This window comes from Camelus bactrianus, chromosome 7 (genome assembly GCF_048773025.1).
Source record: "Camelus bactrianus isolate YW-2024 breed Bactrian camel chromosome 7, ASM4877302v1, whole genome shotgun sequence".
NCBI classification, from domain to species: Eukaryota; Metazoa; Chordata; class Mammalia; order Artiodactyla; family Camelidae; genus Camelus; species Camelus bactrianus.
Genome location: NC_133545.1, coordinates 24,575,504 through 24,602,900, shown reverse-complemented (window position 1 = coordinate 24,602,900; position 27,397 = coordinate 24,575,504). Strand labels below are relative to the sequence as shown.

The 27,397-nt window shown below is 38.8% G+C and overlaps 1 protein-coding gene across 7 annotated transcripts in view; it reads left to right on the top strand.

Moving 5' to 3' along the window:
• ASB15 (ankyrin repeat and SOCS box containing 15) overlaps positions 1-22,399 on the top strand; it is a 32,155-nt gene extending 9,756 nt beyond the window's left edge. For 3 of the 7 annotated variants that reach the window (XM_010947588.3, XM_045511105.2, XM_074367147.1), the window contains 9 exons: positions 145-253; positions 1,864-1,916; positions 2,007-2,138; positions 3,225-3,383; positions 9,223-9,468; positions 11,139-11,310; positions 12,940-13,510; positions 14,030-14,183; positions 19,888-22,399. In XM_010947588.3, the coding sequence (XP_010945890.1) occupies positions 147-253; positions 1,864-1,916; positions 2,007-2,138; positions 3,225-3,383; positions 9,223-9,468; positions 11,139-11,310; positions 12,940-13,510; positions 14,030-14,183; positions 19,888-20,060 (1,767 nt within the window). In that variant the 5' untranslated portion in view covers positions 145-146 and the 3' untranslated portion in view covers positions 20,061-22,399. Of the gene's footprint in view, positions 1-80; positions 254-1,863; positions 1,917-2,006; positions 2,139-3,224; positions 3,384-9,222; positions 9,469-11,138; positions 11,311-12,939; positions 13,511-14,029; positions 14,184-19,887 lie in introns of all 7 variants that reach the window. The other 4 variants (XM_010947591.3, XM_045511106.2, XM_045511107.2 and 1 more) reach the window with 4 other exon arrangements.
• Positions 22,400-27,397: the final 4,998 nt, after the last annotated feature.

Sequence of the window (27,397 nt, the reverse complement as noted above, 5' to 3'; positions counted from 1 at the left end):
AATGTTCACTACATTTGTGTTTGTTAATTGAGGAAAAAAGTAAATGCATTTTTTTTTCATTTTGCATCTTTCGTGTTAAGTCTACATGTTGTTCTGTGCCACTTGCTGATAATAAGAAATTGCCTCTTTCAAAATTATGTTCAGTCATGGAGACTAATGATGACCCTGAGGAAGATCACCTCGCAAGTTATGATATTCAGCTCAGTATTCAAGAATCCATTGAGGCCAGCAAGACTGTATTTTATCCTGAAAGGTAATATTCAAATTGACTGTCCTCCACGAAACTTCTTTATGGCATTCATTTTGTTATAAGATAAAAATGAATGACGTTTCCACCTCCAAGAAAATGCTTATCTTTCTCTTTTGGCAAGAAATGGAAAAGCTTTACGAGAGCCACTGTGCACAGGGTTAGCCCTCTGATCGTCCATAAATCCCCATCTTCTATGGGTGGAAATGGGAGCAATGGAAATAACCTAGAGGGGAAATTCCCAGTTAAATTTGGTTGTACAGGATTGCTTATTTTCTAAATTTATATGGAATCAAAATGGACAATAAATAATGTGAACGAATTTGCAAGCACTGTTTAAGCAGCCAACATATAGATAAGTATACAGAATCTGTACTGTGTATTCTGGAGCGCGTTTTGCTGCTGACTCAGGCAGCCTTTATAATGTATTCCATTTTTGCACCTTTAAAATACAAAGATTAATGCTAACCCATCTTGCCTATAAGTTTAATGAACAGGAAAAGAGTTGAGAGCTTTTTATTACTTATGACAAAGTTATATATAAACCAAAGCCTATTTAATTATCTACTATTCAAATGACAGAAGTTCACAAATGATATATAAAATTGGTGTTTTATATTAGCAAAAGCTATAGAGTCTAAAACTGCAAAAGTAAATTTCTATCTTGAAGAGCACACATTACACTTCTGACAAAAATTAGTTTACTTTCACATTCTATTATAGTATTTGGAATCCTGTATCCTGAAGTTTAGTGGTGTTTCTGAATGGCTTCCATGCTATAAAATTATTGCTTTTGAGCTTTTAAAAAATAGACACATTACATTTAAATTTCTGTTCTCTTTAATTTTTCCCTTTTCTCCAATGGTTTTCAGAACTTTAGAGTTCCCAGGGAGGCATTCACAAACCTAAACTACCAGTGGATGTCTCTGCTTAATAGAGTTAAATCAGTGTGTTATGAAACACACACTGATGTTGTTGCCTTTGAATAAACACACACTCGGGAGAATTGCCGTGGGTGTTGAAATCGTGACCTGTTGGGCCAGTGACTGGGAGTTTGTTCAGTAAATGCTCAGCCCGTTTTCACTTGTAGATCAGTTGATTAAAGACTCTAACATGCAGTGGAGCTCATACTCTCCCAAGTAAGCAATCATTAATTAGCAACTAAGTTCAAAGCAATAAACCTTTATTGAGCATAGAGTTTTAAAGCTGGGAGAAGCCCCAGAGCTCTTCCTATTTAATCCCCTCATTTTACCGATGCAGAAACCACCACCCAGGCAGGATACTGGCTTCCCCAAGATCGTAAAAATCAGAAAACCTGAACCCAGTTCTTCTGACCCTGACTCCAATTATTTACCTTTTTTTCATTGCCTACAACTAATTTCAGAGAGTGTCACAATCTTCTGTTTTTCATCATCACTAATGCTCTTAGGTCCAGTGTATCATATATATATTCTGGGTCTGACTTTTAGACTTTTACATTTTTAAAGTAGATAAGTGTTGTGTGCATTTCTTGTAGATCTTGACTATTAAAAGAGTGTGCAAAAACTAAATAAGCATTTTGGTTCCTTGAAATATACCATGAATTCAAACACGACTTATTTTTCTTCCTCTGGTAGATTTGTACCACTGAGCGATCAAAACAGAAAGCTTGTGGAGGCCATAAAGCAAGGTAAATGGGTGTATCACTTACAGTGGGAAGGGCTGGAGGTTCCACCTGGCTGAGACAGAGATTTGCTATCAGCCTGTACGTTTAATTTAGGTCACATTCTTGAGCTCCAGGAGTATGTGAAATATAAATATGCATTGGATGAAGCTGATGAAAAAGGATGGTTTCCATTGCATGAAGCTGTTGTTCAACCCATTCAGCAAATACTTGAAGTGGTCCTGGATGGTAAGAGAACATAAAATCCCTTTGACCAAACTGAAGCCAAAATGGAGGGGGTTATGGAGTGTTCCCAATGAACATAATAAGCAAAAAGGAAAAAGTAGAATAAAAGACGATTGGCAATTTGGCAAAATCAGTTCCCATGCCTTAAACTCGGAGTATAAAAACCAGCACATTTTGTGGGGTCCAGGCTTCACCCTTTGCATCCTCCTAAAAATATGGCACAGGTTGATGAGAAGGTGTGATTACCACCTAAAAGTTGATATACAGCATGAATTAATTGATTCAAACATAAAGCTCTTTGCTTTTCAAAATTGGTTTTAAGTTTTCATCCTGAACTATCCCTTGAGTTAAGTTTCCAAAAGATTCTTATATAGTACAATAAGCAGTACTTACAATATCTGTCCTTATATTACATTAATTTCTTCATAATTATTGTGGTAAACTGACCTAGGGTTAAATATTAATAATTTTTATGTTTTAACCCACTGTTTTTCACATCCCAGCATCTTCTAAAACACACTTGAGAGTACCCTGCTTTTCAGCCTTTAGTGTTGCTGTCCAGTTCTGTTGTAAGAGATAATGACAGTTACTGGATAATTAGCTATCCAGCCAGCTAGCCAGCCAGCCAGCTAAAAAAAAATTAAAAATAGCTAGCTAGAGAGATAGATAGCTAGTCAGACAGACAGATATAGAAGATGATGACAGGATACCTTCATTCGAATATTACTCATTCCCACATTCACAGACTTCATTTGACAAAAACTGATTTCAGATATAATTAAAATAACAATACAAAAGACTGTGGAGTTGTTTTACAATTTGTTAAGAAATGAGAATTCACAACCCATTATTTTTAAGAAGCACCTTGAAACATAGATGTTGGTTTTCTAGCTGTCAACTTGATTAGCAAGTTCACACTCGTCTATTTCCGCTCACCATCATTTGCTAAATTTTAGTCAACTCTTTTTAGTCTTCCCTTTTTCATTTTTAATGTTGTTCAGTCTAGTGTAATAATATTGCATTGTTCTGATCTATATGACATCCTTTAAGTAAAGATTCTTAACTTTACCCAATGCTTTCGTGTCTCAGCATCCTATCAGACGCTCTGGGAGTTCAAGACCTCTGATGGAGAAACACCCTTGACCTTGGCAGTCAAAGCTGGTCTGGTGGAAAATGTAAGAACTTTACTAGAGAAAGGAGTGTGGCCAAACACCAAAAATGACAACGGAGAGACACCCCTTCTAATTGGTAAATGACCTTTCATTCTAGGACTTGTATAATTTGACAAATAATATTTAATAAGTGTTTATTGGAAATCACTGTGTATTGGCTAAAATTATGTGACCTCATCTCCTTCCATTTCCTGAGGTCCTCCCCTCACCCCCATCTCACCTGTCCTATGATTTTGTTTTCCCATTCCACAAAGGGGACAAACGTGACAGTTCTTTCAGCATCAGTTAATCAGGAGGGATCTGAATAAGGAGTTTTATGAGGCCAGGAGTGCCAGTTCTAAAGGAATGTCCTCTAGGTGGGGTCCAGCTGTAAGGAAGGATGCCTGTGTAAGATGGAGCCTGATATAAGGAAGCAAAAAGTGGATTCCAAAGAGGATATCAGATCCATAGCCGAACAATGGAGCCAAACTGGAAGGAAGGGGCCCCAGCAGAATCTGAGCACACAGGTGCAGCACTGGGCGGTCACCACTGACACAGCAAAGGAATGATGGGAAACCTGAAGGTGTCACTTATCTGTCAGCGTCTTCTCAGGCCTGTATATCCCGCTGTGTGTTGACCAGTAAGAATCGGCAGGTCTGTTTGCAGAAGCAGGGAGAGATGAGGTTAACTACAGATGACCAAAGATAACCTTCCTTTCTCTTAGGGACATAGGGTGGTGGAGTCAGAATTTGGGCTTTGGCACCTGAGATCTGTGTATTTATTTTTCCCCCATTTTATTGAGATATAATTGATATATAATGTATTAAAGTATACAACATGATTTAATATATGTATATATTATGAAGTGATTACAACAATAATTTTAGTTAATATACATCACTTCACATGGTTACATATCTTTTTGCTGGTGTTGAGAACGTTTAAGATCAACTTTCTTAGCAACTTTTGAATATACAATACAGCATTGTTATGTGAATGTAAATTCTAGCTGTGGGATTGTCGTCCTGGGCCTCAGTTTCCTATGCAGAATTGTTATAAAAATCAGAGAAAATATGAATACATAAAACTTTCACCACATGGTAGGTGCTCAGGAGAGGAGAGACTTTATATAATAGCGTACGTGTGGCAGGAGGAGGGGGAGGAGCCCTGAGGCTGCTCACCAGCAATCACAGAGGAAGAGGAGAAAGCATCCTGAGCTGGGCTCACAGCTAGTCAACACGACCACAGCTCCTGTTCACGGAGACATCACTAGAATTTTAAAAACAACCTGAATGTTGTTAACAGAAAAAACTTAGGCAAGTCATGAACATCAGTAAAATATTTACATTTGGCAACATGAATTCAGCAATGTCAATCCAACCAACATTTATTGAGAAGTCACAGTAAGCCTGATGCTGCGCTGGACAGCCCGGATATAAAGATGAATGGTCGTCCTCCTCTCAAAGAGTCTAGCAGGAGAGCTAGATATGATTGAAACAGAACATTGGTGTTAATAAATGCTATAGCAAAGTGTATATTCAAAATAAGGGGGGTGGGGTATAGCTCAGTGGTAGAGTGTGTGCTTAGCATGCATGAGGTCCTGGATTCAATCCCTAGTACCTCTATTAAAAAACAAACAAACAAACCCAACTACCTCCCCTCCACCAAAAAAGAAAAAAAAAAGTCCAGCAAAGTAAATGGGGGCAATAAGGAAGCAGTAAATCTATGAAGCTTTCAAAGAAAGAGATGCTCTTGAGTTGTGACCTCAGGGGTGGAAGAGGGGATCATCAACGGACAGGGGAGGGAAAATCTCCTCGGCAGGGCCTTGGCCCTGGACATAGATGAATCATGTTACTGCACCATAGGGGCATTTGGCCTGATTCCTTCTTACTTATCCTGCCCCACTTCAAAGCTTTCAGCCTTCCAAATTCAGATGAGATCAGACAAACAATCCAGTTATTATAGTTCAGGTACAGGCAAAGCTTCCGTAACAAAGCACACAAACACAGGTACACAAAGCAAACAAGCAGCAATGACTAAAAAGGAAATACGTTCATTCCTCTTTCATACAACATTTCGAAGATGAGTGGCCCAGCGTTGGCTGGGCCACCATTACACACGACTTTCAGATGCTACATTTTGCAGCTAGCAGGAAGGCAGAAAGAGGCAGCTCTGGGAAAGCATCTTCGCCTTTAAGAAGACGACCAAGACATTGCATCCAGCACTTCTGTCCATATCCTGTTAGTTCAGATTTTGTCACGTAGCCACCCTTATAGTGCAAGGGAGGCCGGGATATTTAGCCTCTATCTGAATAGACTGTAAACAGCTGAAACCTGGGGGCTTCTAGTTGCTAAAGGAAAATGGGAAACAGAAGTTCTGAGGAAGAGATGGTTGTCTCTGCATACAGTTTACCAGCCTTTATGTCATAATGTAACATGATGCTTTCATAAACAAACAACTCTTTTCCTGAGCAGACTCTACAGATACTAAATGGAGCATTCACCTATGGTTGCTTCACCACCATTAATGTGATCTATTATTTTTGTAAAGGCATATCCCATGGAGTATTTGCAACAACATCCATGTACTTGTTATTGTTTCTATACATGATAGTCTTTGATTTCTGCAAAAAAAGAGACACTTTTCCAGAGTTTGTATACTGTCTCGCTTCACCAGTATAAAACTATTCTCTACTTGCTGTCTTCAATTCACTTAGTTCTTAAAGGACAACTAAGTCATGATTATCACGTATTTGTTCTCTTTTGGCTTCACTTAAATGTTTCTTGAATGCCTAATGCCCACAACAGAGCATTAAGCATTTATATGCATTTCAAAGTTTCATTTGTTGGTTTCTCTACTCTAGGACTAACTGAAGTGTGGGAAAGGGGCTTGATCACTGCATTATCAGAGTCAAAATAGAATTAACATTTGGAAATAATATATTTTAAAAAACCAAATGGCAATATCAAAGAGAAGAGAAAAGTCTCATGAAGGAAATGGTCACTTATGTCCCTGTCTTCTACATTTCTGGAGAATAGGGACTTCTTGGGTTACCTTCTTCAGGACCTTTGTTGTGGAACCTACATCAAGTCTTTTTAGGTTCATAGGAAAATGGATCATCCATGGCACTTTCTCAGTTTTTTTCGTGAATTTTGGGGCTACTTTGCAATTTGCTACTCATAGTCTGTTAACTTACAAAAGAGAGATAAGAGAAAAATTGCTGTTCTTTTTATTTCTCTGGGTAATGCCATTTTTCTTTTTCTTAACCAGATGCCATCATCTTTGTCTTTATTTATGGAATATCCTTGGATGGCAAAAAAAAAAAAAAAATCACTTTGGTCCCTCCAGGGCCCCCTTTCCCCATTAGACATCTGGGCCCTTATTTACAGTGCTTTGATGTATTACAGTCGTGTTATCCAGTTACTTGCTCAGTGTAGATATCTGATTTGTGATGATCTGAAAGTTATAAAGTGTTTTTTTCATGGGACTCCCTCTCTGCCCACCCCTCTGAAGTTGGTGTCATCTTTCTCCATTGGGAATAGCCACCAAGATTATCCTGGCCAGCGCACCCCACAGTACAGAGGAAGCCAAGGGAGCTGTCTGGCACAGCATCTCAGTTCCACTGCCCTCCGTTTTCCCTCAACATTATGCCCTTTACAGCTCAGTTAAGTTTACTTCCCATATTTTTTCTCACAAATCAATACACATCCTCTTTACTCCATCTCCTCTTTCAATCGTCCAGTCTTTGTCAAGATACTGCAGAAAAACCTCTCTTCCCTATTTGCATGTCATAGGAGTCAGAACAGAACTCACTGCTGACATTAAATAAATTATGAGCAAAACACATATATCCAGAAAGAAAATGACAGAACTATTTATTTTTTAAAAAGAAAAGTGCCAGCAAGCTATAAAGTGTTCAAAAGTGCTTATAACCTATGCAAAATCCTCTAATTCCCTAACTCTTCAACTGAGGCTTGGTTTCCTTTAAGCATTATTTACTTAAGTTACACATGTATGAAATATGTATATATTTATTTCATTAGTTATTTCATTCACATTTTACTTAGTTCCATAACACAAATACTGTGCCTCATTAAGTTTCCATTATTTCAGCCATTTATTGGTTAAGAATGTCTTCGTGGGGGAGGGACTCCCCATGATTTGGATTATTATTTCTATGGGAAATAAAATATATTCTTACTTCAAAAAAGCTAAACTACAAGTAAAGTTTTATTTTTTAAATTAGGTTAAGTTGAATATGTCTTATATATGCTGTTATTTTCTTGAAGAAAAACTAATATCTCGGTGGGGAAAGTATAGCTCAGTGGTAGACCATGCAAGAGGTTTCAATCCCCAGTACCTCCATTAAAAAAAGAAAAACCTAATTACCTACCCTCATTAAAAAAAGATTAAAAAATAAAAGGCAAACAAAAACAAACAAAAAGACCAGTATCTCTAATCAACATGTTCCCTGAGTCAGATAAAAAGAGAACAAATCATGAGGGAAGAGGCTCATTTTAATACATTTTTTCTAATAAGTAGAAAAAATGCAGTAGGAGCAAGAAGATAAATGAGGACATGTTGTCTGTTAGTTCGTTTAGCTTAGTGATGTTTGCTTTGCAAGAGCACCGGCTAGGATGAGGTAATTCACTGTAATTAGAGCTGCGAGTGGCAGGTGGGTGATTCAGAGAAAGGCATTTGTCAACAGCCTCTGCTTCAGACAGTGAGCAGGAGAAAAACTGAGATCTCACTGCAGTGATGGCTTGCCTGCCTCCAAATGAAATAGGCAGAGTTTGTCTTCATCCTCCTTTTATGCCTTTTGGAGCCCTTTCCCTGGCCTTGGCCTTGGATCCTTTCTGCACTCGGCCTCCGAGCTGCCCAGGATGTTCTGTGTGCCCCGCCCCACCTTCTCTGCAAAGGCCCAGACTCTGGGTCTCTCTTCAAACAGTACAGGCTTCTTTCCTGGACTGTAAATTGCATAAGTGAGAACGACATCTTTTTCCTGTTGTCCACGGTGCCTAACGCAGTGCCTTTCACACAGCCAGCACGTAGTAACTAAATGAGAGAATGAATGACTGTAAGAGACTAGCACTCATTCTGCTCTGTTCCTTATTAAGATTTTACTTTTTGGTAAAAGAAAAATGCATTAAATCTTCGGAAAGTATTTATATCTAAACTGGGACAATCCATTAATAACTCGAAGTGGAAAAGGACTTTTAACAGTGCAGTTTCAGCTGTTAGAAACAAGCAGGGGTAGGGAGAGACATCTGATTTAGTGAACCTCAGAAAATGTAGTACATTAGTTGTCATGATTCGCCTGGGTAAGAACAACCGACCTACCTGGATTCCAAACGTTCCTTATTGCTAACCTCCCATAAGACTGTGGGAAAGAGAAGTTCATTTGATATTTACTGCTATCTTTGGGTGTGGGGAACTCTATCTAGAGGGAGGAAAAACTTGATAAGCATCATCTACACGTGTAGCTCCATGATCCTAGAAGTGGTGAAATCATATTAATGATAATAGTTATCATTATTGAGTGCCTGGTATATACTAAGCATTTTATGTATGTTATTTAATTTATCCAACCAAACAGTGGGCATTATTTTCACTTTGCTGATGAAGAAAGGGAAGTTCAGAAGGAGGATGCACAACATTCTGTCTCAGTGATGTGTGTCTTATTCTCCGTGAAATTCTTACCCCTCCTCAGGCCAGAGTCTTAAAGAAAAGGCAGATCAGCTTGCATGCTTATACTCCACAGTGGAAATTTGGGTATAAGGAATAGAGGGGGTATGAAAATACAGTATTCTCTTGTAGAAGAAAAGGAACCACTAATACCTATTTTGATATCAGATCTGGTCATTGGTTTAATGCCATCTAAGGTATTCCTGTTAATATGCACGCGGTTGACTGTTCTTTTCAAAACCATCTTCAAGCTGTAAAAAAGGGCTCCTATGACATGGTGTCTGCTCTGCTTGAACACAACACCAGCCTGGACCAGCCCTGTGTCAAGCGATGGTCGGCAATGCACGAAGCAGCCAAGCAGGGCCGCAAGGACATCATAGCTCTGCTGCTAACCCATGGAGGCAGTGTCCACCTGAGAGACGGATTTGGAGTCACACCGTTAGGTGTTGCCGCCGAGTATGGTCACTGTGATGTGCTGGAACACCTCATCCACAAAGGTACACGGAAAGAAGCTGCATGGTCCAGATGCGTCCCCTACCTCTCAGATTTCCTTTTCTCCGTTCCTGATTGAATGTAAGATGGGCCATCAGGCTTTTGTAACCAGCCCTCAGTAGCCCCCTGCTGGGTAACTCACTTAAACCCTCTCTATAGTGGCCTACAAATCGGCAGGCCCAGCCCTGACTGCTCTCTCTAGACACAGCCCACTTTTCACACAGATGGCTCATCAAGGTCTTGCACTCATCCTCTCCTAAATTGAATTCATCTTCTTTCACGCTTTTCATTGAATAATTTCTCTCAACGAAGATTGAGAGCTTGGATTTCTCTCTAATTCCACCATCACCTTCTTTTTCAAATATAGTCAGCTGCCTTGTGCTATAACAACCCCCTCTCACCTGTTCTCACCTTGGCGGTCCCTCTGCTTTGCATCCTCCCATCTTGCCTGGACCAGGGCAGTTGTTTCCTGACCCTTCTCCTGGGTTCCAGTCTCCCCATCTGAGGACCCACACTAACACTGTCACTCAGCTGCTCTCCCTCAGGGTCAGCTACAGTCTTGGAAACTGTACAGAAAATCTTCAGTGGGTCCCTGCGGCCCGCTGGATCACGCACAGGCACCCCCTGCATCACCCTGAGTTGCCTTTCCGGGTTTATCTCTCAGTGCTCCTAATTGTGTATCCTGTGCTCCAGCTAAGTTAGCCTAGCAGTATTCCCAGATATACCCCACATTCCCCCTGTCTGGGTTTGGGCCAGGCTCCTGCCCTCATCTGGAGTACCTTCCAGCACAATTCAGAGTCAATCTCTGGAGATTCTTCCTCCCTGAAGACTTTCCTAATTCTTCCCAACAGATTGTGACATCACCTTCCTTTGAAGCCTCCAAGTGCCTTAAACAACTCAGAACCAGGAATTAAGAGACTGACTTAAATTGCCATCTGCCACTTCCTTGTTGTCTGACCCTCGCCTAGTTACTTAAACATTTATTTCTCTTACTCGTCTGTAAATAAAGGCTACCTCCTCATAATCCTCAAGGCTCCTCTATGGGGAAAAGACTAACATTTCTGAGGAACCCCCTCCCCAAAATGCAACTTCATTTAATTATCAAATAAGCCATATTCTCTAGTTTACGGATGAGGAGTTGGAGGTTCATAGCCATAAGTCGCTCACCCCAAACTCTCCCAGTCAGCAACAGACCGCTTTCCCCTACGTCATGCCTTCTAGTCCAGATGTCACTTGAATATTACATGGTTTGTGTTCTTTGATGATATTTGGTTTCATTTCCCCTCTAAGCTTCTTAAGATAGATTTATTCATCTTAGATTTTCTGCCGGGTCACACACAGTAGTCGCACATAGAGGGCAGTTGATAAATATTTGTTGAAATGAAACAGAGTGTCACCTGCTGTCTTTAAAAGTCTAACTATACCTTTTTCTGGCAGCATTTGCCTGTCGTGGAAATGGACTTGTCGATTTCTCCAGTGTTCTTGTAATGGAAAGATTTTCTGACAAGTGAAACATGATGCATGATTGTTTACTGAAAAGACAGAACACAGATTTCTTAATTCTGTACTTTTACTTTTAAGTCTTAGCCAGAAAGGAAAACAGCAGGTTATTTTTACGGGGACTATCTTGACAATCAGTCCAGTTACCACTCTGCCACGTGTTTTATACTGCCAGGAGGTGACGTGCTTGCTTTGGCGGATGACGGGGCATCCGTGTTGTTTGAGGCAGCAGGAGGGGGCAACCCCGACTGCATCTCCCTCCTGCTGGAATATGGAGGAAGTGGAAATGTACCTAACAGAGCAGGGCATCTTCCTATACACCGAGCTGCCTACGAGGGACATTATCTGTAAGTAATAAATCATAAGATGATCATTTCAAGTTGAAAAATACAAAACGATATATACAGTATAATCCCAAATTTGTCTGCACACCTCTCAAAATCCAAAAAGAAAAAGGCAAAATGTTCGTAAGTTTTGTATATCTAAATATTTCTTTGAGTTTTCCCCTTTGTTTTATATCCTGTACTTAATAAAATTTCCACATTGAATTTATACTATACTTACAATGAAAAGAGATTTTCTTTTAGAAGAAAGTAAGTTATAAGTGGGAATTCTGCACAAGCCACCCAAATGTACCTTTCTGGTTTTTTAAAAAATATGTTTAGCAAAGAGTTACAGGGCTTCTAAAAATTGCCCCTTTGGCAAAGGATTAAAATTTGTAACAATACTATCAGTATTAGCCCAATTTTACCAATACCTATAGATATTATAACATAATAATATAATTATAATATAATATAATGTCAAATTTATCCTTGAATAAAGAAGTTTTATTATAAATTTAGATTTATTTATTCCCAAAAATTGGTTGAATGTATTTTTGAATTACAAAATGCGCCATGACCAACACATCAATAGAAATCTATAATCATTATACTAAACTACCCATCATGAAAGGTTGGTTTTTGGCAATTGGATATGTTTCCCAAGTTCAAAAATTTTGACATCATTAGCCCTTATCACTTTCAGTAGTGGCAGTGGCTAAGTGGCCAATGATGCGTAATTGATGCTGAGTGGCACGTTGTTCAAGTTTAGCTGGATTTACTCCCAGTGTTCATAAATTCACACGTAGTAGCTCCAAATTAGGCACAGGAGATCAAGTTATCCCCGCCTGTGGCTCTCATACATGTCCAGTCGGTAAATCAAGTGAGAAATTCACAACTAACGTAACAAACATGAGCTGTAGTTAGTTATCTGAATGGGACTGATGTAAGGTTGAGGAAACGGTAGAGACTCTTCTTGTTACTGATAATTCAATTTCAAAGAATATGGAAGCAGTCAGGATGTCCATGGCCAGTATTAAAGCATAGATTGCTCAGGAAGCAGTGAAAGAGGAGTAACAAATGAGAATTCAAGAGACCTGAATTCTAGTCATTGCTCCACATCTGTGCGACCTTGGACAAATCATTTCATTTCTCAAGACTTCATATGGCTCTTCTGTTACATAAAGGGATTGGGCCAAGTGATGTCCAAGGTCACTTCCAGCTCTAACTTCTGTGACTCCATGACTCTAATGGTCAAGAGTATGAAGCAATCTTCTATGGCATCAGATGGGCTTGCTTTTCTATTTTTTTTTTTTCATTAAAGAGCATTGGTTGATTATAAATATTATGGTGTTCAGAGAAGAGTTGGAAAATGGTGAGGGTTCCTGAGGAACCACAATTCTAGGACCAAACATGTAAGATCCAGCATGTTCCCCAGGAATATTTAGAATGGGAAGAAGCTAAATCAAAACTAAATTCCATTAAACTGAATAGTAGTAAGTCAATGGACAAACGTTAAGTGTTTTGTGTAAGATTATCTAGAGAAAATACAAGAAACTAAACAAAATGAATTCTTTTGTCTAGTGAGGAAGCTGACTTACTTAATTTCTTGATTTTCTCCATGCCATGTGGATATTCGATTTTTTTTTTCAGTGCACTGAAATATCTTATTCCAGTAACATCCAAAAATGCAATCCAGAAAAGTGGGATGACACCAATTCACTCCGCAGCAGATGGACAAAGTGTACAGTGCCTAGAACTGCTTATTGAAAATGGTTTTGATGTCAATGCCCTGCTTGCCGACCACATTTCCGAGAGCTACGACGATGAACGGAAGACTGCGCTATATTTTGCTGTTTCTAATAATGACATCCACTGCACAGAACTCCTTCTGGCTGCAGGTGCAGACCCGAACCTCGATCCCCTCAACTGTCTACTTGTGGCAGTGAGGGCCAATAATCATGAAATTGTCCGGCTGCTTCTCTCCCACGGAGCTAACGTCAACTGTTATTTTATGCATGTGAACGACACTCGCTTCCCCAGTGCCATTCAGTATGCCCTAAATGACGAGGTGATGCTGAGGCTGTTGCTGAATAATGGCTATCAGGTGGAGATGTGCTTTGAATGCATGCACGGGGACATCTTTGGAAATTCGTTTGTGTGGTCGGACATAGAGGAAGAGGTACTGCCGGGATGGACGTCTTGTGTCATAAAAGATAACCCGGTGAGTTACATCCCTCTCTTCTTCCTACTGGGTCATCATCCGAATGTTTGCTCATTTAGGGATGTTAGAAGAAAAGAAAAATCAACTCCAACTTTTGTATTTTTCTTGTTCTTGAGTTTTGCTTGTAGTGATATGAGGAAATAAGCATAAAACTAGGCCAAAAAAAAGATTGTATTTTTCTTTAATTGGAAACTGAATGTAGAAGAATGTGAAAATGTATGCAATTAATAATTTATGCTTATTTGGTGGAATACTGGGGCTAGAATCATGGAAAGAAGGATCATGGAAAGTAGCATGATTCTCCCATGTAATGTTGAGTACAATCACATCAAAACCATGCATGCATCAGGGCTCATAGTTGCACAGAAACAGGCAGCTTATTTTTCTTTCTTGTTCGTTACAAGGAGGGTATTTTTAGTTCCTGTAAAAAGACAAGGATAGTAATTTTTCATAACAAAATTGTTTGTGTATGTGATATATTAAAAGTACTGCTAAATTAAATTTTATCGCTTCTCTCAGTTCTGTGAGTTTATTACAGTTCCGTGGATGAAACACTTGGTAGGCAGCGTTATTCGTGTATTAATAGATTACATGGATTATATCCCTCTGTGTGCTAAGCTGAAATCGGCACTAGAAGTACAGAGAGAATGGCCAGAAATCCGTCAAATACTAGGTAAAAGCACAAGTTTTGCCTACAAAAATTTTTATGAAGAATGTATATAGGGGAAGTTTCTTAATGTCGTCTTTGATACTTTTTCAGTGCTACCTTATTTTCAGAATTACCTGGTTTTTTAAAAATCATCCTTAATACTTCCTCTGATGTAAGATACTAATTTCTTGCTTTTTTTTTTTTGATACTTTCCAACTCTTTAACTGTGTATTGAATAACACTATAACTATTTTAACATTCTGACTAGAACTCATTTTTTAAAAGTATCAAGTATATAGATTGTAACCTCCATGTGGGCAGGCATCTGTTTTGCTTATTTCCGTATTCTCAAGGCTTGGCATAATGCCTCGATACTCAGTAAATACTGAGTAAATGAACGAATGGAATGAATTAGAATCATCCCTTTTGATATGCTCTCTCTGGGTCTTTACTGACAAATTCTTACCATCAAAAACCTATTACAAGCAGGCCATTTGTATTCTCTAGCTTGAAGTTTAGTTATAATCATAAAAGTGAATCCTACCATAAAAATTTCAATACGATGTATCTAAAATTACTCCAAATACAAAGAGAAATTAGAAAAAAAAATAAATTGGAAAAGTTTTCTCTTTCAACATATGAGTTTGGAAAATGAGCTTTCAAAACCTACTTGGACATCAATTTCATAGAGCCTAAAGAAGCATCATAGAACTTGACATTGCATTTAAATATTATGGCACTCTGAATACACCTAAATCAGCCTTGAATGGGATAACAAAACCACAGCAGCCTTTTCTTTAGGATCAGGCAAATTTTATGCAAAGTAGCAGATTATATTTTATAGTCAAGAAGATGAAACTGAAGTGTTGAACTGATTCATGTACCATGTTCTTTACATATAAAGTTCTATAAAAAGAAACGTGAATGATATAGTGGTCTTCGTCTAAGCACTTTGTTTCAATCAGAGTCTCACACATTAAAGTGTACAATCGGAATCTGGACTACTCTGACCACGATAGCAGAAGATGTAGATGGGCAGAGGGATGGAGACTTTGATTGGCTAGAGTGATAGTTCAGCTTATTGCAGATTTGGAGGTAGGCTTGGATTTTCCTCAAATGGCTCTTCCCCTGGAACTAAAACAGGAACCTTAGAGAACCTAATGGGTAATATTGTACTGTGAACCTAGAAATTGATCTCTGGGGTCAGACAGACTTAGAATGGGATGGGACTCTGTAGGATTGCTCGGCTGTAGAGTGCATATGTCAATCAGGGCTGATATTTTCATAGAAACAGCAATTTATTGTATCATTTTTGTTTCACTGAGGGGAGGGGAATTTTTTTATTTATTGTTAAAAGACCAAGATAGACATACTAACTATGTGACTTTCAGCAAGTTACTTATTCTTTTTATGCCAAGGATTTTGCACTGCAAAATGGGGCTCATATTTACCTTATAAGGTAGTTGTGGGGATTTAAAGAGATGATACATGTAAGGTGCTTAGCTTAATGTCTACAACATTGAGAACACTTAATAAATTTAGCTATTTTTAAAACTAAATGATTAGTATTTTTTATGGTGATTCCAAGGATTGAACCCAGGACCTCATGCATGCTAAACACGCACTCCACCACTGAGGTATACATCCCCCAAATTATTAGTATTTTTCTGTTACTTTTATTACATGGTAAGTTTATATGAAGTATCTGAAATGTATATGTAAAGCATGTCATGAAATCCCCACGACTTGTAGATTAGGTGTTATCATTGCTAATTTTCATAAATAAAAACTAAGGCTAAGGGGGAATTACAGAATAATTTGGACCCTATGAAGTCTTGAAACTGGCCCGTCAGGGCTCCCTTTCTGAACCAAGGCCCACATTGGGAGTAAAGTCAAAATCAAGTAGGACTGAGATGTGAGAGTCCACATAAACGTGGTGGGCCACAAAGAGAACCAGGAAACCTCAGGGAGCAGCCACCATATTCTGGCTCATTGCAAGATGACAACAGTATAGGGAGCTCCGTAAAGTTAGAAGAGCTATCGTGAAACAAGCATGCTTCCAGAGATTCACATAATAATGAGCAACAGGAAAGTAACCCAGTCAAATCCCGTATAAACTTATTATAAGAAAAAATAGAAAGAGGAACAGAATAACATCCCCACAGACAATAAAAGCACAGAAAGACATGCCCTTAGAACAGATTAAAACTGAAACCCTGTTTCAAAACAAGCTAAAAGGCATAAGGAAATGACGTAAGACATGAAAGAACGACACAACTCAGAATTAGAAAAATTCAGAAATGAGGTAACAGAACTGAGGAAAGAATTAGAAATAAAAAACAAAAAATTAATTACAAATATGAGGACTGAACTGGAGTGAAAGCAAGAATTAATAATGCAATAAATAATACCTCAGGAGAAATAGAAGATGAAATGGAAGGAAATTTTAAAAATAAAATAGGAATAAAAGAATAGATAAAAAAAAAAAAAAGGATTTGAAAGACAGTGACAGATATTGAACACAGGCAAGGAAAAGAATTTCCTGAAAAGGAAAACCAAATCAAAGGAATGGAACAAATACAAAAACTTGTATTTCAAAAAACTTTCTGTAATAGAAAAAGAAGGATTTGAAACTGAAGATTACAAATTGCTATATGAGAACAAGTGATTTATAAGGGGAAAAAAGGATGCTCTCAAACAATATTACTCTTCTGATCACCTTCTCAAGAATCTACTCAAAAATAAGCTTCAGAGAAACCAAAATGACTAACGAGATAATGACACGAGGACTAGTAGTCAGCATTAAACCGAACACCAAGACTAAGTGAGAGTTACAATGGAGAAGAAATAATATATAATGGTTATACCATCAGATAGTGTCAATATGACACAACTATTTTAAATGGGAGAAAAATGGAGAGAGCACACACACAGACATTTTTCACAGAGCTCAGAAATTTTACTGGTGTTGGCATAATATTAACATTGTTATGCTGAGAATGAGGAATGTAGTCAGCACATAGGATACTCTAATTCTATTATTCTTTGCATCCTTGAGAACCAGGATTGCCAGTGTGGAAGAAAGGAAATACAGATGTAGTATGGAAGCCCTTAAAGAAAAATTCTGAAGTTCTGAATTTGAATTGGAACTCCCAATGTGAACTCATAAACTATTTTACCTTGAAAGCATATGTGTGTGTGTGTATCTGTCTACAAAAAAGACTTAGAAATAATGAGAAGCCCAGTAGCAATGAGCATCCTTAGCACCCAGACTGTGGCTTTGAAGTACCACTTCCTAGAAAAAGAAACCAGAGTTTCTTGGAGAAATGGACGATTTTAGATCTGGGGAAGGAAGTATGCAAGGTGAGTCGGGTGTATCCGGTCATGCCAGATAACAAGGAACTCTCACAGACTACCAGAATCATGTCCAAAGAATTCAGGAGCCAGCTCGAGGCTCCCATTGGTCAAAGATGGGACAATTTAAACTTTGAAAGAATAATTATTTCAGTGAACTGAAACCAGTTAAATATGTTTAAATGTGTTATTTTAAAAATTGATCAGGTCCACAGGATAAGAAAATCAATTCATCGTCTTGAAAATGAATGAAGGAAAAGAGTCAAGCATTTATTCTGCCTTATGTATATGATTTGTGCCACCAGTAACCAAAGAATACATGAGCAAAAGTATCCTTTTATACAAATATTCCAAAGAAGAAATAAAAAAAGATATGATATAATTAGATGCCACCATTTTGCAGCCCCCAGTAAGCCCATGGATGTGATCAATGAGCATCAGTTGCTGCTTATATCCCATGACGTGGCCTGTGGTGAAAGAATGCAGCACCAGCTATAGTTTTGCCAAAGAGATCAGCCCTGAGTCTGATCAAGCCTCTGGATCCAGCTATCAGTCTGCAAGTAGACAAGGCAGTTGGACATGGAACCACACCATAAAAATCCAATCAGCAAAAATCAGGCTGTGAGAAATGACAGCATTTTAGATCTTCAAAGACTAGTTGAAAGGAAGAGAAGGGTCTGGAAAGAAGAACTTGCAGATTAAAATAGACTTAAAGAACATAACAGATTTTAAATATATATATATAAGGAAGTGATTACTGTCAAAGTCAGAATAGTAGTTCCTTATAGGGGAGGAAGGAATGCAGTTTGGGATGGATTGTGGAGGGAATTCTGGGGTGGCTAAGGAAGTCCTTCTGTTCATGACCTGGGAGTTGATTAAAGATGTTCACCTGATAATCACTTATAATAACTTGAGAAACTATATGTTTGTGTCGTTGTTTTATCTATATTTTATTTTACAATAGAAGAGTTAAAATATTTTGGATATTGTAAAGGAAAAAAACCCCTAATGCTTAGATAAATTAATTTCCCAAAGTTATAAACATAAAAAATAAATAATTTGAACGCCTTGTCTGTCTCACTTCAAAACACAGGCGCTTTCTTCAATACCACTGTGCTTCCCGTCATAGAATAGATTTTGCTTCTAATTGGTAATTAATTATTCTGTGTTTGTATTGCAAAAGAACAATCAATTCTTATGACTTTGGGAAAGCAATTCAAGTAAGAATTTTTGTTGTTGTTGTTTCAGTCATACGTCATTGCAACTAGTTAAGTCAGTCGGTTGCTATGAGTATGGTTCACCACTGGATGTCAGGATTCCTCCAGGTATACATAGGGCAGCGTATTATTAGGGAAAAAAAATAAAATGGTAATTTAAAAAAAAAAAAAAAAGCTGGGTTTATTCTGCCCATTTTGGTCACAAAAACTTTGCCTCACTAGTTTTTGAAAAACACTTTTAATTTTTTTCAAGATAATTTAAATGTTTCTAATCTTGACTGTAACTGAAACGTGATCTTTTATTATTGAATTGAGTTCACATTATTGAATGTACCAAGCACTTTTCTATACTCTACATGAATTGATTTGTTTGATCTTCTATGAGGTGGGTCCCATTGTTACCCACATTTCACAGATGAGAATCCTGAGACCACAGAGGCTAAGTAACTTGTCCAAGGTCATACAAATACTGCCTGGCAGAGCCAGGATTTTAAAGTCCAAGCTGTCCAAGTCCAGAGCCCACATCCAAGCTGGTATGCAACGCTGCCTCTTCATTAGCTCGTGTTGCTGGGATAATAGATCAGGACTGTAATTATATTGTAGCTGATGTAAGAGTGGAAAATAAAGACTGGCACCAGATATTTGAATAACATTCATAGATTTTATTGAAAATATAAAATGTCTAGGTATTAGACATGAAATAAACCTAAGACTGAATCATGGACATATGGAATCATTTGCATCAGATGTTTCACAGATAATTATTCATCAGAAAGATTGGTAGGAGAGAGAGGAAGTACAGAAGTCTATCTATCTCTAAAATACTCATTTTAAAAAATAAATAGGAGAGTTGAGCATTAACTTTCTTCAATCAAGTCCATTCATTCATTTAACATATTCTAGTTGAAGACCCCTTAGGAGCCAGACTCTCTTCCCTGACACAGAGGGAGATTGTCTGCCTCTGTGGAGCTTACATTCTAAACGAATGGTCTGGAAGGCTTAACTGCAATTTGAATTTTACTTAAAGTCAACAGTTGCTAATGTGCGCATGCCTGTTTTTCAGAATGACGCTATTAATACTGTTCTCAATCTCTCTCTTAAAGGTCGATCCATTAATATGGTTTTCATGTTTTGCTTGCTTTTCCTACCCACTTTAGAGAATCCTTGCTCCTTAAAGCATTTATGTCGGTTAAAAATTCGAAGACTTATGGGACTCCAGCGACTTTGCCAGCCAGCCTCAATGGAGAAGCTCTCTCTACCACCAACTATTCAAAGATACATATTATTTAAAGAGTATGATCTCTATGGACAAGCGCTAAAATTGCCATAATTTAAAATAGTATTTTAAAATATCTTTAAATGGGATTCCCTCAGAATTTCTTGGCATCATTTCACATCCTTTCGTGTATTTAAATCCATTGATGATTTTATAACTGGATCCTGTGTTCTTATAGGAACACCATATTTGACATCTCTAAAGACCTTAACATTGTGATTTTTTTAAGCTAGTCAGTATTTTGTATTTGAATCTCTATTGATTATTTTTGCTTGCAACAAGTCTTCAAACTCTCCCTATCAAGTCTCTCCTATGTTTATAAAACAACCATTTTCTCCACATCTCCAGCAGGTTGCTGGCCCATTCTCTCCTGTCTTTTATCACCGCCCTGTGTAAAAGAGCCCCTTCCTGTCTGCAGATTCGCACACTGTCATCTGGCTTCTGCTCCCTCACTGCCTTTCTCAAGGCCCTTAATAACTTCCTTGTTGCTAATTTCAACGAGTGTTCCTACCTCCCTGACTCTCTGTCTCTGGCTTCTTTCTCATCTCCAGCCAGCCCTCCCTTTGTCTGAAGTCTCTTTTTATGCTGTGTTCTCCTGGACATTTTGGACATTTCATCCATGTCCGTGGTTTCAGTGACTGTCTACATGCTGTTGACTGTAAAACTTATACCCGAAGTCCAGCTCTTTCTCCTATGCGCTTGAGCCGTAAGTAGACAATTGGCCTAAAGGACATTTGAATACAAAGATACCTCAAATTCAGCAGGTCCTGAAATGAACTCACTGTCTTCCTCCACTAAAGGTCTCCTTCTCTTACATTCTCTAGCTCAGTAGTTAACCCAGTTATCAATAGTTAACCCAATTATCAAGTCAAAAGCCTGGACATCAGCCTTGCCTATCGGTTTTCCTTACTCAACAGAACAAATCACCAGACCCTGGTCAGTTTACTTCATGAAGTCATCTTCTTTGCCTCAGGTTCACTGAGTCAGCCCCATACCGGCTGTTACCAGCTTTCTTCCTGGGGGACTGCAGTGCTGCCTACCTGGTCTTCCTCCCGGCTGTCTTGCCCCACCCCACGCACATTCTACACCACATCCTGGAGTGATCTTTCACAGATGTAAGCAAGTTTCAGTCCCCTGCTTAAAACCATTCCCACTGCTCTTAGGATAAAGTCCAAAGGTCTTCCATGGCCCTTCGTGATCTAACTCTGTGACTTTCTCCTTAGACTTCTCTCTTAATGTCTCCCTTACCATATTAAACACCTTTTGTAAGTTTACTCTTTGAACAGTGATTTTCGATTTTATACATCGGTACTTTTTGTTTTACTAATTTTAAAAATTGGGACATCTATTACATCTACTATTGCCTCTGTCATTTCACAAAAGAGGGGCCATTTTAATGCCACAAAATGGGGCTGCCTTAAACTCGATTATAAAAATTGAGTGACTTGAGCTTTGGAAAGACTTAGTAAACTGTCTTTATTTTCCCACTGCTGGGTGAAAATCTCGTTCTGGCCCAACAAGTCTCTGAAGCCTTTTGTTTGGGAAGCACTGTTGTAGAAGAGACCAGGCTCTCTTACACCTCAGGGTCTTTGCATTTCCTTCTTCTTCTGCGTGGAATCCTCTTTCCGCCTCCCTTTTCCCTTCTCCACCCTTTATCCTACAGGTTTCAGCTTAGATGTTCCTTCCTCTAGGATGGGAGGCCCCAGTACTTCTCATGCTGTATCATAGGTGCTTGTGTTCCCATCCATCTGCCCCACTAGACTGTAAGCTCTCTGAGGGCAGGGCCTATGTCTGACTTATTTTGCAGTGTTTTTTAAGGCCAAGCACATTCCCTAGAGCACAGAGAGAGTTCCAAAATTATTAATTGAATATATTGAATGAGTGAATGTTATATAAGTCCCAGACAAAAGTAATCAGTCACCTCATGGTAAAATGATAGTTTTGAATCACTGAATTGATACGTAGCCTGAATAATGTAATGACTTAGATTCACTTTTCTTAGATTTTTTTTATAGTTATTTTATCTTAAGAGTTATTGTATTCTTTCAACAGTAATACCTCACCGGTTTATGAACTTTTCAAATTGTATTTACCTTTAGTTATCTTTGAAAGATAACTAAGTATGAAAAAAAAAACTGTTTAAGTAGAGCTATGGTTTTAACTGCTTGTATTCCCTAAAGGGTATATTTGTATATAAATTAAATTCTAATATATTTAATTAGAACTATAATGTTTTATGTATGGGATTTCACAATTCCTCTGTTGCTGTCTGACTTGTGGCTAAAATGCATTGTTATCTACAAATATTACTCTAAATAAATAAAAACTAATAATAAGGATGCAAGTGTGCCATAAGATGCTTCAGATATTAAATAAACTCCACTAAAGTTTGACATTTTCTTTAATGTGTTTTATGTAAACATATTCAAGAAATGCTTGAATGTAAAGATACAAATCCACTGCACATGCTATGGGTTGAAAGTGATCCTCTTGGTATTTGTGAAGCAGAAGAAAAACATATCCTATGAAACTGAGGCAATCACTATATCCAAAAGGGATTTGACCTTTTTATTATCACAGTTTGAAATTTTCTAGCAGTGTTTTTGCTTTTGGGGTAGGCTGGAGGGTAAGGGAATTAATTTCTCTCTAACTAGGACTCTGTTTCTCCCAGAACATGTCACTCTATCTGGGAGAGGCAACAGCTGCTCCTCCCCAGTGAGCCTCAGGAGACGCCAAACATTCTCCAGTGGTGTCTGTTTAACCACTATCATGTTTAATCAACATGATGGAGTTTTGATGATACCTTCTCATGCTGCCAAGATGATCATGGCTGTTTTGGTAACTGTGGATTTTGTTTTGTATCATACAGAGGCTCCCTGGGTGGAAAGAAGCAGGTATGGCCTCTTATTTGAGTGTGTTCTGTTTCGATTTTCAGTAGGCGATCTTTAAAGCGCATTTCCATTTCCGACTTACAATCATTTCATAAGCACATTGAAGGATAGGATTTAATTGTTTTAAAGAGTCACATGACCTGTTTCTGGGCTGAGGATGACAGTGCAGAAGATGTGAAAACAATTGTGTAAATGTCGTGCAGCAAATATTTGCAGGTAACACTCCCTTTGATGCAGGTTTTTGAAAAATCAGTACGTATGGGTTAGACAGCATAGAAACTAGAAAAAAGATGGAGTATTTTATGACATAGAGAACATACTTAAACCTTGTCAATGACCTTATCAGATATACCTACCTAAATGTGTGGTTGATGTCCTGTAACTCTTACATATGCAGTCACCTTCCAAATCAGAAATTATTTAGGATATATAAAAAACTCTAACCTGCTTCAAGTTAATGAAACAAAACACTCCGTGCAGATATCCATACTTTTATACACACATGTACATATACATAACATACCCACATCTATTATACATGCAAATATGCATGCGTTACAGTGCAACATGTTACAGGGCCATATAACACAGTAGGTAAGAACATAAACTTTGTAGCCAAACAGAACTGAGTTTCAGCCAGGCTCCACCAATTATTAGCTGCTTGATTTTTTTTAAAAAAGAAATATTAGCCTTTAATGAAAATTAAAGCCACAGTGAACTATTACTACACATCAATTATAATGGAAAAAAAAAAAAAAGGAACCCTGACCATACAAATACAGTGTGTAGGCAAGGATCCAGGGCAACCAGAACTCCTGTACAGTGCCTATGAGAATGAAAAATGGTGCTTAGCTGCTTGATTTTGAACAAGACACAAGATAAGTGTATACACACTATATCTTACATGGAGTAAGTGCATGTGAGACTCGAACTCTCATTGTTGTTACAGAGTGGCAGTGCCAGTGGTAGAGATGCCAAGATCAAGAACCTTGGTCTTACGGTACAAGTCTGCAGGTTATCATGCTTAGATGGGAAAATATGGAAAAGGAATGACAGATATGTACACAGCATCTCACTGCCATCTCTCAATACCTGGAGAAAATTCACAGAATGAAAACAGCAGAGAACCACCTCAGCCCATAAAACCCCACATCTGCTCTTGCTTAGTAAAACCCTAATGATCGGTCGTCAAAAGGCGAGAAAGTGCTTCTCAGGGAGAAGGTGTGTGGAAGGACTAGACTTATCTGACCTCAGCGGCCTGTGTTGTGTAACCTCATGGAGTGCTAAAGATGTCTGGGGATTTGCTGTTTTTGGAGAGAGACAGACTAGTCATTTGAATCTGGGCACTGGGAGTACCTGAGTTCGAATGTTGGATTGACCAGTGATCCCACTGAAGGCACTTGGTGGGTACTCACATTCTGTGCTTCAGATTCTAGTAAACGAGTGACAGCTATTTCTCTTGCCTTGGAAGTCTTCCACCCTGGGAGGTCCCAATGACATTCAAGATAAAACTTCTTGGAAGCAGCCCATGGTGTTGGATAAGGCAGTCGGTGTGGAGGGTGATAAAGGTGATACTAACTTGAGGATTGAGTGGGTGTGAGATACCAGTATCCGGTTCTTTTTGTTTGAAGCAAAATCTGCACTGGCTTCTCAAAAAACTATTTTTCACACCTTGTGGGAGTCAAAGAACTAGAAGTGACATTCGTGTGGTCAACAATCTATGATCCTGAATGTCTGAATAGCTCTCGTGATCTAGTTACGCTAACTGGTTTAAGATTGTTTTAATGAAGTGACAATGAATCACCTTTGATTGGAAGATGGTAACATGTGCTTGGACTTTAACTCATTGGAAACCCCTCAACCTGGACTCAACTCTGCCTTGCAACCCTCTTACTAGGGACCTGCCTTTCATAGTCACCTGAGATACCCAAGAGATGAAATTGAACCTGTAGGTCAGAGGATGCCCTGGTTAAATCTGAACTTCAACTATACTGAGTTTGACTTTCTACAGTGATTCTAGGATATTTGATGAACCTCTCTTTAACAGGAAATAAAGTCTTTTATTTGACAATCAAAAGTAAGGCTTAAAACACAAGTGAATTGAAGAGAGGTAAAATAATATCAAAACTTCTCTAAATAACAAGCTTTGATAGGGGAAACAAGGTGAGAACCCCAGGTCTACAGAAGGACAAGGGTAGATATTTCTTATAGATCATTTGTTCTATGAACGTAGAAAGAACCTTAAGAAACAACTTGTTCATTTTAATAGGTTCTGGCAAGATGGCTTCAATAACAATGCCTTTCAACTGTCCTGTTTTACAGTTCACAAGGCATTCCACATACACCATCTCACTTGATTCTTACAACTACTGTAGGAACACAGCAGGGAAGGGGTCCATTAACTCTGCTGTCTAGATAAGGACATCACCTTTACAGTTAACTAAGACAGCAAATGCCAGAGCAAGGATGTGGTCTTGGAGTCCTGACTCCACATCCCAAGCTGTTTCCACCCCATCATTTTTAGTTCAGATTAGGAGGGCATCATCATCCTGAATAGCCCCAAAGTGGGAACAATTCAAATGCTCACCAAGTGGTGAATGGATAAACACAATATGGCCCATGTTCACCATGGAATACTATTTGGCAACATGGTACAACATGGATGGATCTCCAAAGCATTATGTTAAGTGGAAGAAGACAGACAGAAAGGAACACTACTACATGAGTCCATTTATATAAAACACCCAGACAAGGCTACTACATAGACAGAAAACAGATGAGTGGTTGGTTGCCTGGGGCATGGTAGGGGGTGGGAACAAAGCTTGAATGCAAATGGGCACAGGGATCTTTCTGAGATACTAGAAGCGTTCTAAAATTGGATTGTGGGGATGGTTGCACAATTTGGTACGTTTAAGGAAAGGGTCATTGAACTTGACACTTCAAGTTGAGTTGAATTTTACGGTATGTAAATTACATCTGACTAAATCCCTTAAAAAAAAGAGTAGGAGGAGTGTATCTCTTGCTGACAGTTGGCCGCATGGTTACAAGCTCACTGAGGCAGCCCGGCTCAACAAAGGAATCATCTGGCTCAGAGGGAAGTGTTTGGTCCCTGTGCCGGTAGCACATGATTTAGTGGTTTTGTTCTGCCGATAAGACCAATTACAAGCAGATGATGACACAGCGTTCAAGGGCAGCACCGTGCCTGCCGCCTTCACCAATCTCACCGGCCCCCAAACCCAGACAATCGCAGCCGGCTCTGCCAATCTCTGCCATTTTCATGCTGGCTGCAATATGACGTGCCCAACTTTTATTATCATGATTATTGTTGTTGTTACGATTATTATTTACAAAACACACAAAAACATACAGATTGGAGAGCTAAAAATGAAGCTTTCCTATCCCACTGAGAGCATACACTGACGAGGAATCAAGTTACTGTGAGATGGGACCCTTGTCACACCCTTGAAACCCAGCTCTGATTCCCTGGGGGTGCAGTGGAGAGGAGAACCAGGAGAAACCGGGGGCAGGGTGGGTGGGGAAGGACGGCATTCCAGGGGAAATCAGAGAGTCAAATTTTCAAAAAGCTGTGAATCTCCAGAACACAGGGGAACTATAGAAGGAAAGGTCAGGGAGGAACTCCAGGGCCTTCAATTTTCCAGATAAATTTGTGAAAAAGCTCAGTAACCAGACACCAGCTCTCCAGCACTGACTGTTCCATCACTGGGCACACCGAGTCCCCATGTTCCTGGCCTTTGGTACTGAATTTACCTTTCTAGCCCCTCTTCACTGCAGGATCTCAGCTGTTCAGCCCTTCCAGTTACCACTTTCTTGCAGGACAGGAGTTTTCTCAAGTGACAGTTGTCATAAACCCAAGGGGGGACCCCTCCCAGGGAAAAGATCCACTTCTTGGGTGCTGACCCTCCGCATGATTCTTCCTAGGACCACAGTGAGCAAATCTGTCCACAGTAGGAATATCAACACTTGGGGTTACAACTAAACTAATTGCTGAAATGAACAAAAGCCTCAGCCCCTCCAGCTCACCCAAGTAAAATTCCCTTTATTAGGACTTCATATGATCTATACCAAATCTGCTCCCTGTTTTGTAAGTGGAATTCCATATTTATGATCTGCCGTATGAGATGGAAGGCTGGATGAATGAAATTCAGCTATTCTTTCCTCAGTTTTGAATTTTTCCTGGAAATCACTCTTCTGGCTTTACAATTTTAACATTAGCAGTTTATCTTTCCATTTTCTTGCATGGGGCTCATTTTCACATGTTTGAGTTAGTTCAGTAAAGGATAACTGAAACTACTCCACACAAGGCAAAGCAATAGATGCTCTATTAAAATTTTCTTTCATCCCACCTCTCTTTTACTTTGGTACATTTTGAAAGGACAAACTAGAAAATCTCAGTATGAGAAGAAGCTTGGTGGAGAGGGGATAGCTCAGTGGTAGAATGCATGCCTAGTATGCACAAGGTCCTGGGTTCAATCCCCAGTA